This window comes from Typopeltis vanoorti, chromosome 9 (assembly GCF_054136105.1).
Source record: "Typopeltis vanoorti isolate ZY-2024b chromosome 9, IOZ_Tvanoo_1.0, whole genome shotgun sequence".
Taxonomy (NCBI): domain Eukaryota; kingdom Metazoa; phylum Arthropoda; class Arachnida; order Uropygi; family Thelyphonidae; genus Typopeltis; species Typopeltis vanoorti.
In genome coordinates, this window is record NC_143557.1 from 41,808,853 (window position 1) to 41,820,964 (window position 12,112).

The 12,112-nt window shown below is 34.4% G+C and overlaps 1 protein-coding gene across 1 annotated transcript in view; it reads left to right on the forward strand.

Annotated features, from left to right (window-relative positions):
• The window catches only part of Ttc30 (tetratricopeptide repeat domain 30), a 232,626-nt gene that overhangs the window by 38,742 nt on the left and 181,772 nt on the right, over nt 1–12,112 (forward strand). Inside the window, exon 4 of the mRNA XM_090397606.1 lies at nt 6,336–6,392. Coding sequence (XP_090253732.1) covers nt 6,336–6,392 — 57 coding nt within the window. The remainder of the gene's footprint in view (nt 1–6,335; nt 6,393–12,112) is intronic.

The window sequence follows — 12,112 nt, forward strand, 5'->3', positions numbered from 1 at the left end:
ATGACAGGAGATATGAAATTGTTTGCTAATGATGCAAAGATAGGTAGGACAATCATGGATTCTACTGATATCCAGCACTTTTCTAGTCTTTCCAACTCTTGGAGAGACTAGAAACAATTTCAAACATTGTGATGAACCCTTCCTCCTCCTCCCTATTTCTTTCTTTATTCTCACATTCTCTCACCTCTTTTACACTACTGTTGCCATCTTGCATTCTAAAACCTCCATTCTTGTTCACATTCTGCTTAGCACATTTCACTACCTGTTACACAATCTCATTTGCTCTCTCTTATTAATTTTCATTCACATTCATTAATTTTCACGTCTCTCAAATTTTAGTGTCATTGATATAGTGAATTCCCACTATTTAGAGTACCAACACATATTCCGCACACACAACATTGTGCAACATTTTTTTAAACTCGAACAAAGAATTTGCTACATTGTTACACTTCACACACACTTTATCAGTACATATAAATAACTGTATAAGCAATCAGCTATGCACACAATTAATTAAAACACACCAAGATTAATTAGTAATAATTAAAACATGCAGAAAATGCTAAATGTTAAAAACGCTTAAGCAAAAATGTACACTTGTCATAACTTTATGAGTTAGCACTTTATGTGCTAACTCATAAAGTCTGGAAACTATACCAACACAGTTAATATAGCATTAACACTTATATACACATGACAAATCACAAGCATCCAACACTTACATTCCTTCCATAAACAGTACCAAACAAAATAACTAGTGAAGGATAATCCTACTGTCTTCATAAAAGCTAACCCTAGCTTCAAAGTAGGAGGGGGGGATTATCCCACCACATTCAACTAATCCTCATAATCATAGACTGCAAATTATTGTAATGTATATGTTCAGTACCATGTATAATAATAAACGATTATTATTTATTATCTGATATGATATGAAACTGATATGATATGCACTGATATGAAAAAAAATAATATGTGTATTTATATTTAAAGAAAAAAATATTAAAAACAAATAAGGTACTTTAAACTGCATACAGAATTTTGTACAGAGCAGAAAATGTAATATGTCTTAAATGTACATATGTAAATACTTTTTATGTAAATACTTTGTATGATGATAATGGAAAACAAATGATTATATAGAGAAATAATATTGTTATTGTATATATAGAGTGTAAAAATGCAAAAAAAAAAAAAAAACTGTAATAATCATCATTGTTAATATAATAATATACATTGTAAACAATTACTCTTATTATTTAAAAAAATCATTATGTATGTGTCTGTTATGCACATTTGTATTCATGTAATGTGTTATAAATATTATATGTATCAAAAATTATTATTGTATGTATGTATATAATTTATCTGAGAAATAAAATGTTAAAAAAAAAAAATTCAGGCCTCCATGGAGTCAAGGGACTTATCATGAGAAGCATGTATTCACAAGAATTGTTAATTCTTATGAATAAATGTTTCATCACAAGTGCAATCAAAAACTTGTGTAATTATCTAAATCTAAAACTAAACTAACCACAACTTACAAATTATTATTATTATTATTCAGGCCTCCATGGAGTCAAAAGACTCATCGTGGGAGGTCCTTCCTAAGAAACACAAAGTTTATCAAGACTCATCGAGATTTTTTTAAAAAAAATAGGCTTATATTGTAGAGCACTCAAAATAACAATCTTCCTCAATACTTCAACTAGTGGCAACTCTCATGATTATACAACTTATGTTTCATAGTAAATAAAATTATATCCAGAAATCCAAAGTTTTATATATCATTTTATTTATTATACAAGGATCCTCACATCTCTATCTTTTTCAAATTCCATAAGAGTACTTTTAATGTGAAGCAAATATATAAGTTTTATCCATTCTCTTTTCCTTTTCTTTTTCTTCTTTTCACGATTTGTAATTGTGAAAAGAAGAAACTGGCCTAATTTTAGTATAGCTTATCAAAATATTTAATTTTGGTAGTTTTCAAAAGTTTTACCCTAATATAAAACTAAAAATGTAGAATTAAAAACGTATTAAAATCTGTTTTTAGTAACATTGGTGTTAATTTGGTAATTATTTCTTTTCATGTTTTAGTGTTTTTCTGCATCATTCATCTCATGACATGTAGAAAAGTTGATTATCCAACTTTTATATGCGAGTTTGAAGAGATGTGATCTCCATAGACATTAGTATATAGTTTATCCATGTTTGTGGATAAACTGTATACTAACAGTTTTTCTGTGTAGTAATAATAATAATTATATGGTTGCAAAATTTCTCTGAAATTAGATCATGAGAAAAAATATATGAATTAATAAATTACTAGTCTTCATTACTGAATTCTCTTTTCTGAATAAATAAACAGTTGATTGTACTCCCCCCCCCCCCACACACACACATAGTGTTACTGCACTAAATTTTGCAGTCGTTCATATGTGGGATTAATATATAAAAAAAAAAATTAATTTATTAAAGTAAAAGAGCATTGAGTAATGAAAGTGGGAGAGTCATGCTAAATAGCATAGAAAATGAGGCTGTGAGTAACTCTTGTTTGGACTTGAATGAAGTTATGAGTGGTGGAGAGCGGTATGGTTGAGGAGTGCTTGGCTGGTGGTACAATAGAGAGAGAGAGAGAGAGAGAGAGAGTGGCTTTAGCAATAAAGAGGGGGCATGATGCAGAAAAGATGATAGTTATGGTGGGTACAAATGACCTGAGTGGTAGTATAAATCGGGTAGCAAAAGATTTAAGAACATTATTAGATATCGTGAAGAAGAAAAGTGTCAATGGGAGGATAGTGTGTGTGTGTGTGCTGCCTCGTTTTGACAATTATGAGTTAAGTAGGCAAGCGATGATAATGAATGATATGATTGCAAGAATGTGCAAAAAGAGAGGTCTGGAATTTGCTGATGTCTGGAGTGTGTTTGAAGGAAAAAGACAGCTGTATGCAAGAGATGGGTTGCATCTGAACATGGAAGATCATAAGCGGTTGAAGAAGTTACTGTTTTCTGAACAAGTTGAAGTAATTGGGCAGGGAAACTAAAATTGAAAAGGTTGAGTGTAAGAGGGAGAAACTTAAGCAGTGATTGTATAATTGTTGATCCTTATTCTTGGAATAAATTGCAGAATAGATGGGATAAAAATTGGCAAGGGACTACTGAAATTAGTGACATGTATATCAGTTTTAAAGCTGGTACAAGAGCTAAAGGGAATCTTCAGTTTTTGTATACAAATGCAAGAAGCATTTGAAATAAGAGGGAAGAATTTTTGGCATTAGTCAGTGCAATCTCACCAAAAGTTGTAGGCATTAGTGAAACTTCGCTGTCAGCAGAAGATGTGGTCACTGGAATTGAATGTGATGGGTACAGTATTTTCAGGGAGGATAGAGAAGATAAAATAAGGGGGAGGAGTACTGTTGATGATAGCTGATGAGTTGCAGCCAAAGAAAGTAGTATATCAAGATGATAGACATGTAAATAATAGTACATTTGAGGCGATCTGGTGTGAAATAGTGACCAACAACCAAATATACAGTTGGTTGCTGCTGTAGGGCAGGGGGTATAGGGGGTGATATTGAATTCATGCATCAGCAAATTAGTGCAATGAGTGCAGGGTTACTGATTATTATGGAGGATTTTTAATTATGGTGACATTAGTTGGAAGGAGGCAATATCACGTGGCAAAAAGGAAATGGAATTCATACATCTTCTATGAGATAATTATTTGAAACAGCACATAACTGAAGGGACACGTGATGTGAGAGTGTTGGACCTGGTCATTGGTTCAGAGGATATATGCATAAGTACGGTGTCCTCATTATTTCCAATTGGTGAGAGCGATCATGTGGTATTGACTTGGGAGGTTGCAAAATTTGTGGATTTTCCTCTTAATAAGGGGTATATACGGAGCTACAGGTTAGGCAATTATAACAAGCTTCGGAGTGAGCTTGCAGCAGTCCCATGGCAAGAACATGTTGCAGGGGAAAGATGTTAGCAGTGCATGGGATGAAATCAGCAGGTATCTAAGGAAGGCAATATCAGATTGTGTCCCCATGGTCAGGAAGACAAACAAGGTAGGTGTTAGATGGATGAGTAGTAGTATCAAGCTTGATCTGCAAAAAAAGAAAATGTTATGGAGAATTTACAAGGAGAAAGGCGATCAGTACACCCATGAACAGTACAAGGTTCAAGCTAGGAAGCATAGTAAGAAAAGCTAAATCAGATTATGAGAAGACCTTATCCAAGAAGATCAAGGGTAATCCCAAAGAGTTCTTCCGCTATGTGGTAAGTAAAAGGAAGAATGACTTCGAAAGGATAACCTTAGGGGGTTCCGATGTTATTGAGGTGACCAATTCAGATGTAATAGTAGAGTTACTGAGTGATCACTTTTCAAAAGTCTATTACCCAAGTGAGGATATCTCTGTACCTGTAGCAATAACTAATGTGAGAATTGAAGTTGAGAAATCAGAGGGTACTTAGTATATTGCAAAATTTAAATGCAAACACTACTGTAGGTTTAGATGGAATATCAGCTCTTATGTTGCATTATGAATCAAATACGCATCCTCATACACTTCATATCCATCATATATTTAAATGTAATGTCAATGGTATTACAGTTTTAATACGCACTTCGCATCCATGGAAACTTGGACATATATATATGTCCTGGCCAGTAGCATGGTTAAGTTTGAACTCTGGTATGGTTCCTAGGGAGTGGAAGGAAGGCAAAGTAGTTCCTTTGCATAAAGGTGGCTCTAAAACTGCGGTAGTTAATTACAGACCAATCACCATCTCGGGAATGGAGGTTAAAGTATTGGAAAAGTTGGTTAAAGACAAAATTCAAGAACGGGTGGATCAAGATATGATACTCTATAGGGGCCAACATGGTTTTGTTAAAGGTCGATCCTGCCTTAGCAATTTATTAGCTTTTTATAATAGAATGACATCTGAGTTGGACAAAGGAAATGGCTACACAGTGATACTTCTGGATTTTGTTAAGGCTTTTGACAGGATACCCCCATGGAATACTGTTGCGCAAATTGGAGCAGATGGGGGATGGATACTAAACTGGTGATATGGATAGGAGAATGGCTCAGGGAGAGATACCAGAAGGTGGTTTATGGAGGAGCAGAGTCCAGGATGAGGCAGGTGACCAGTGGTGTGCCTCAGGGCTCTGTGCTTGGGCCATTGTTGTTTAATTTGTACATAAATGATATAAGAAGTGGCTTAAAGGGAGATATTCAGTTGTTTGCTGATGATGCAAAGTGGGTAGCGCAATAAAAAATCAAGCTGATGTTGAAAGTTTGCAGGATGATTTAAATAAGCTGGTAAAATGGGCAAAAGGAAATGGATGTCAGTTCAATGTGGAAAAGTGTAAAGTTATGCATTTTGGGATTAAAAGATTACCAGCTGTGTACTACATTGATGTAACGGTACTCCAAGAGATTGATTAGGTTAGGGACTTAGAGGTGTTGGTAGATAGGAAGATGAAGTTCAGGGGACACATTGCTAAGGTGTCCAAGATTGCACATGGGATTACTTGGTTATTGAGGAACACACTGACATCCAGAGATAAAGTGGTTATTATTCCCCTTTATAAAGCGTTGATACGTCCATATTTGGATTACTGTGCTCAGGTCTGGTCACCTGAATTCCTTGGAGGCTGTGGAAAGGGTTCATAGGAGAGTGACTAAGTTGGTGAGTGATGTAAAAAATGCCCCTACATTGATAGATTGAGAGCTTGTGGATTGCAGAGGTTGGTTGAAAAGCAGAGAAGAGGGGATATGATAGAAACATTTAAATTACTAAAAGGTTTTTATAAGATTGATGCAGGGGTAATGTTTCAGCTGTGTGATAGTGATGGAAGAACAAGAGGTCATCCCTGGAAATTAAGGAAAAGTGTGGTTAACAAGGGCATGAGAATGAGGTTTTTTGCCTGGAGGGCAGTGAATGAGTGGAATGCATTGCCTGACTGAGTTGTGTGGGTTCGTCATCTGTAAATGAATTCAAGAACGGATATGATAGATATTGTTTTGTTAGTTTGAGTCTCCCGTCATGATAATAATAATAAATAATAATAATAATTTTATATCATTGAATGGTATGAAACTTTTAGTTTATAATGCCCACACTTAATTTGTATACTTATAAAAAAAATAAAATAAACTTTATTTAGTTTTTATGAGCTTTGACAGTAATTGTCAAAATTTAGAAAAATCAGTTATTTATAAAAAACAAATTTTTTTTCATAAGTTATTTATAACCACTGCTTTTGTTTAAAGTGATATATTGCAATCAAAACTTACTGGTTGTTTTATTTTATCTAGATTATTAAACTGCAGGCTGCTATTAAATATGGAGAAGAGGATCTTAGTGGAGCAAAGGTTATTAGTAAGCAGTTCTTTAAAATTAAATTTCTCTGTTTTTACCCAAATAGACATGATTACTGCCTCTTCACTGCTGGTAAATAATTTAGTCATTATTTTGAATTAACATTTATAATTCCATCACTTTCTTCAAAACCTGTTAAAAATGACAAACTAATCACCATCATTCATCATCATCATCAAATTCCTGACATGTACCCTCAAGGGGTGTACAGGATATGATAGTACTACACGAAAAATTTACATCATTACTAACTTCCTATCTACAATTTTCTTCCAAATCAGTCTGTTACTTGTCAAGACTCCAACATTATCAGATCTTATAATTCTATCGTCTAAGGCACTTTTTACCGTATCAATCCACCTATATCTTGGTCTTCCTCTGGGTCGTTTTGCTGCCAGCCTGGCAGAGAACACTTGTTTTGCTAATCTTTCGTCGCCCATTCTGTTTAAGTGACCATACCACCTGAGATTAGCTCTGCTAACGCATTCCTGGATGCTGACAATGTCAAGTTCTTTCCTAATATCCGCATTTTTATATGATATTGCCACTGATGCCATCTGTTCAAGCCTCTAATCTTTCTCAGGACTCTTATATCTGCGGTCTCTAGTCTTTGGTCAAGTGTTTTACTTCTGACTCAGCTCTCAGATACATAAGTTAAAACTGGTTTGAACACCGTCTTGTATATAGCTAATTTAGTGTTCCGACTAATTTCTCTCTTATTCCATATGAATTTATTCAATTGACTTCCTACCATACCAGCTTTGTTGATTCTGTTGTTTATTTCCATATTTAATTTACCATCTTCAGTAAAAATCGTGCCTAAGTAGCTGAAATGTTTTACTTGTTCCACAGGTTCCCCGTTCACAACACAGTTGACATATCATCATTCATAGTTCAACTTAAAAATATACAGTATTAATTTCTTGTGTTCTTATTATCTCTGCTTATAGAACAAGTTTCCTCTATCACCATTTCTTAGGAATTAAAATCTGCAATTGCTTAAAAAATATCAGTCAACAATGTTATGCTGTCTTTTCCTTGGAATACCAAGAGTCATTTGACACACTAACCTATTCAAGGGTCAGTTATGTTTGGTTATATCAGATAATTGCTGCCTCTTTGCTGTTTATAGATACTTCTACAGATACTTGAATTGTTCTTCAGCTGAATTAACATTTGTAATTCTATCACATTTCTCAAAATCTGTTAGAAACGAGCAACAGCTGTCATCATTTGCAGTTCACTTTAAACTTTTATAGTAATTTTTCATCTTCCTACTAGCTCTGCTTATTTACGATAATTTAAAAAAAATCAGTGAGTGGTATTATCCTGTCTTTTCTTTTCCTTGGAATACATTAAAAGATACCAAGAAATTATATATTTGGTTTTAATCTTTGACCCAAGGAAGCAAAATGTTGTTTTGCACATGAAATATATTCATGTCTGAGCTACTTGTATATAGAAGCTAATGACTTCACATCACTTGCCTTAGTATGTATTCCATAATGCAAAACACACACCCTTTTGGACATATCGAATACTATGCATAATGGGAAAGGCCACTACCCAGACCAGTTCCAACTTTCATTGAGGTCTCATCAGTGGGAGTCAGACCCGGGAAAGATACCAAGGTTGAAGTAATGCAGATGTAATATATATATATCTCAAATACAAGTAGTTTCTACAGCACCCCTTTTTTTCAGTAGGCAGAAGTAGTGGTAAATATTGACTAATCGAAGTTGTTATAAGTCCATTGAGAAACTTAAGTTGTTGTCAGGCAAGTTTGGGTGGTAATTACTTGGAACAGCTCCTTTTTCTTTGTTTTTCAAAATCAGAACTGTCCTAGTTGTCATCCACTCTTCAGTTGATCCTGTTTGTAATCCTATCCTAATTTCTGCTCACACGTAGACCTACACTTTTTTACCATGTAAGCATTCGCAACCAAAAATCCTACGGAATAGATTACTCCTTATTCCACCGTAAATACACGCAAGGCTATATGACTATAGCCTTGCGTGTATTTACGGTGCCAGTTTGCCTGTTCTAGGGGATGAAAAACCCGAGTGTATATATATATATATATATATATATATATATATATATATATATATGAAACTCCAATGTTGTTGACTAATACAAACTCAGGGGCAGCTTGCAACAAGGCATGCCATAAAAAACCACAAGGGAAAGTTTATTATTAGTAATAATAATAATTTGCCGTACTTAAGTTCACAACCCCTGGTAACCGTAATTTTAGGATAAGGTGGTAATGCCTAAATATATACAGGTAGTTCCCACCTTTAAGAATTAATTGGTTCCTGATGACCGTTCATAAATCGGGAATTTGCGAAGCGGGAGTTTAGAAATAATGCTATAAGCAAGAGTTACGGTTGTAAGAAGGAATATATGAAATATGCAATGATTATTAAATGATAAGAAATGAACATATTTAAAAAATAACATAAAAATTTTAAATTAAAAAAGATTCTTTGAAAAAAAATAGCTCATTTCTATATTACCGGATGAATCGGCAGCTTTCGAGATGGTAAGAGATGTATTAGGAAGCTTTGGCGCATCTTTTTTTGTTTTCAAAGAAGGCCTCCAGTGTCATCTGCTTCGTTAACTTTTGCTTCTTTTCGTTTAAAATAGCTCGATAGCAAGCAGAAGCCTTATTCATTTCTTTGGAAAATTTACTAAATTGTTCAAAGTCTGAGTCTTGTGATTCAAAGATTTCTTGGGCTTTTTTGAGAAGTTTAGATGCTGCTTCTAGGCCTTTCAAAGCAAAAAACTGAATTGGAGCTTCATATTCGTTATCTTCTTTGTCTTTTTCTTCTTCGTTTCTTTCTTGTTCCTATAATTCAAGGAGATCATTGGGTGAGAGTTCAATAGCGTGAGATTGAAGCAGTTCATTAACATCACCTTCTGAAATTCCATTTGCAACTGGTTAGCCATACCTAAGATCGCTTGAGTTTCAGAATTCACAATCTTTGTTGGGCCTTCAAAGACTTCGAAATTATCATTAAACTGAGGATAAAGTTTATGCCCTCGTCGTTGTGTAGGTTGCATATTACCTGCTTGATGGCTGATAATAATTTCATATTTTTTCTCTAACACAATTACTTTTCTTTGTTTCTTTTGCTCATTTTCTGTTTTTCCACTGTTCCTCTTCTTTTTTTGGAAAAGTGAAAGGGTTATAGTAAAAAAGAAAACACAATAAAAAATCAGGTGTAATTGAAGAAAAAAACTAGATAACACACGTCACCAAGGCTCGTGAGTGACTGAAGCACATTCTAACTGAACATTATGTCATTAGATCCCTTCTTAATTTTCTCTACACATTCCTAATCACTTTCGCCGCGCACAATTTAAAATAAAAATTCTGATCCAAAAAATTCGTAAAGAATTTGTAAAGCGGGAATTCGTAAAGTGAGAACTGCCTGTATTTTTGGTGTAAACTGGCTAGGAGATATTCAGTTTACACACAAAAATATATAATTAGACATAATTATCATCATCATCAAATTCCTGACAAATACCCTCAAGAGGTGTTCAGGATATGATAGTACTACGTGAAAAACTTACATCACCACTAACTTCCTATCTACAATTTTCCTCCAAATCAATCTGTAACCTGTAAAGACTCCAACATTATCAGATCTTATATTTTTGTCTTCTAAGGCACTTTTTACTGTATCAGTCCACCTATATTTTGGTGTTCTTGTGGGTCTTTTTTCTGCCAACCTGGCTGAGAACACCTGTTTTGCTAACCTTTCCTCTCCCATTCTGTTTAAATGAATATGCCACCTGAGATTAGCTCTGCTCACACATTCCTGGATGTTAACAATGTCAAGTTCTTTCCCAACAGCCGCTAATCTTTCTCAGGACTCTCATATCTGCAATCTCTAGTCTTTGGTTAAGTGTTTTATTTCTCACCCAGCTCTCAGATCCATAAGTTAAAATTGACTTGAACACTGTCTTGTATACAGCTAATTTAGCGTGTTGACTAATTTCTCTCTTATTCCATATAAATTTATTCAGTTGACTTCCTACCATACCAGCTTTGTTCATTCTGTTGTCTATTTCCTTATTCAATTTCCATCTTCACTAAAAATCGTACCTAAGTAGCTGAAATGTTTTACTTGTTCTGTAGGTTTTCGATTCACAATACAGTTGATATTTTCATTGCTTCTGCCTATTTCCATTGTCTCTGTCTTGTTATTGCTGACCTCCATACCATATCTATTACAACAACTATTCAATTTAGACAGGGAATCTTGAAGGCTTGTATCGAATTTATTTAAAAGTATAACATCGTCTGCATAAAGTAAAGAGCTGAGATTAACATCTCCAATTTTGATATCAGGTTTAATATCACTTTCCTTCATAATGTGATCCATATAGATAATGAATAACAGAGGGGATAATGTACATCCTTGTCTGACACCAGATTTAACATTAAACCACCATCCTGTACTTCCTTTAATTCTAACTGCTTGCTTACAACTCAAATAAAGACTAAGTATTGCTTGATGGAATACTCAATTGACACCATACAACTGTAGCGTTTTGAATAACTTCTCTCTTGGCACAGTGTCATATACCTTTTCCAAATCTATAAAACTTAAATACAGATCTTTGTTATATTCCCATGGTTTCTCAACTATTTGTTGTAAAGTGAAAATCTGATTCTGACAGCCTCTATTTGGCCTGAATCCAACTTGTCCTTCACCAAACTTCCCTTCCACAATCCTTCTCAACCATTTCTCAAGTGTACTTGCATAAATCTTACCAGGAACACTCAGTAGAGACATACCTCTGTAATTCTTACATTTAGTTTTATTTCTCTTTTTGTCAATCGGTACTATGCGAGAGCTCTACTCAATCCATCTGGAATTTTCCCCTCTGTCCAGGCCTTCTGAACTATTCAGTGCAGCCACTGTAAGACGTTTATACCTCCATACTTGAGCATTTCTGGTCGAATATCATCTACTCCAGCTGCTTTTCTACATGTCAGGCTTTCAATGGCTTTTTATACTCAAGTATGGATATGTATTCCTGTTTGCATGCCTGTTGAGTGCTTTTTACCACTGTGCTGTTGCTGATTGTTTCATTTAGCAATTTTTTGTAGTAATTATTCCATACATCAAGGATATCTTTTTCTCCAGTTTTCATGTCACCTTTATCATTTCTAATTCCTTTTACAGCACTCTTTCCTCCATTTCTGAGCTTTTCAACAACTTCCAGAATATCTTGCCACCTTCTTGATATTTATTTTCTATGTTCTTACCAAAGTCTTCCCATGACTTTTGTTTAGCTAGTTTTACACAGTTTTTAGCTTTCTTACATTTGTCTCTGTATTCTCTAAGAGTATAAGCTGACTTATTTGCCAGGAACTTTTGATATGCTTTCTTCTTTTCCTTCACTGCCTCTTTACCTTCCTGTGTCTACCATGGAGTTCTGATTTTTCTATCCTTGCAGACAATCTCACCACATGTCTCTGGCCTGGCTGAATTAATCAATGTTTTTCCAGGATTTTCCAATGATTCTTCAAGGTTTGATTCCTGTTCTCAAACTCTTTCATTTTCTTTTCAATAATCTTTCTGTATTTTAGTCTACAGTTCACATCTGAGAGCTGCTCAACTTTTATTCGCTTTAAAACTTTCTTACATGTTTTTCTTTTCAATATGAAATTCAATTTTATTCTGCTCAAGAC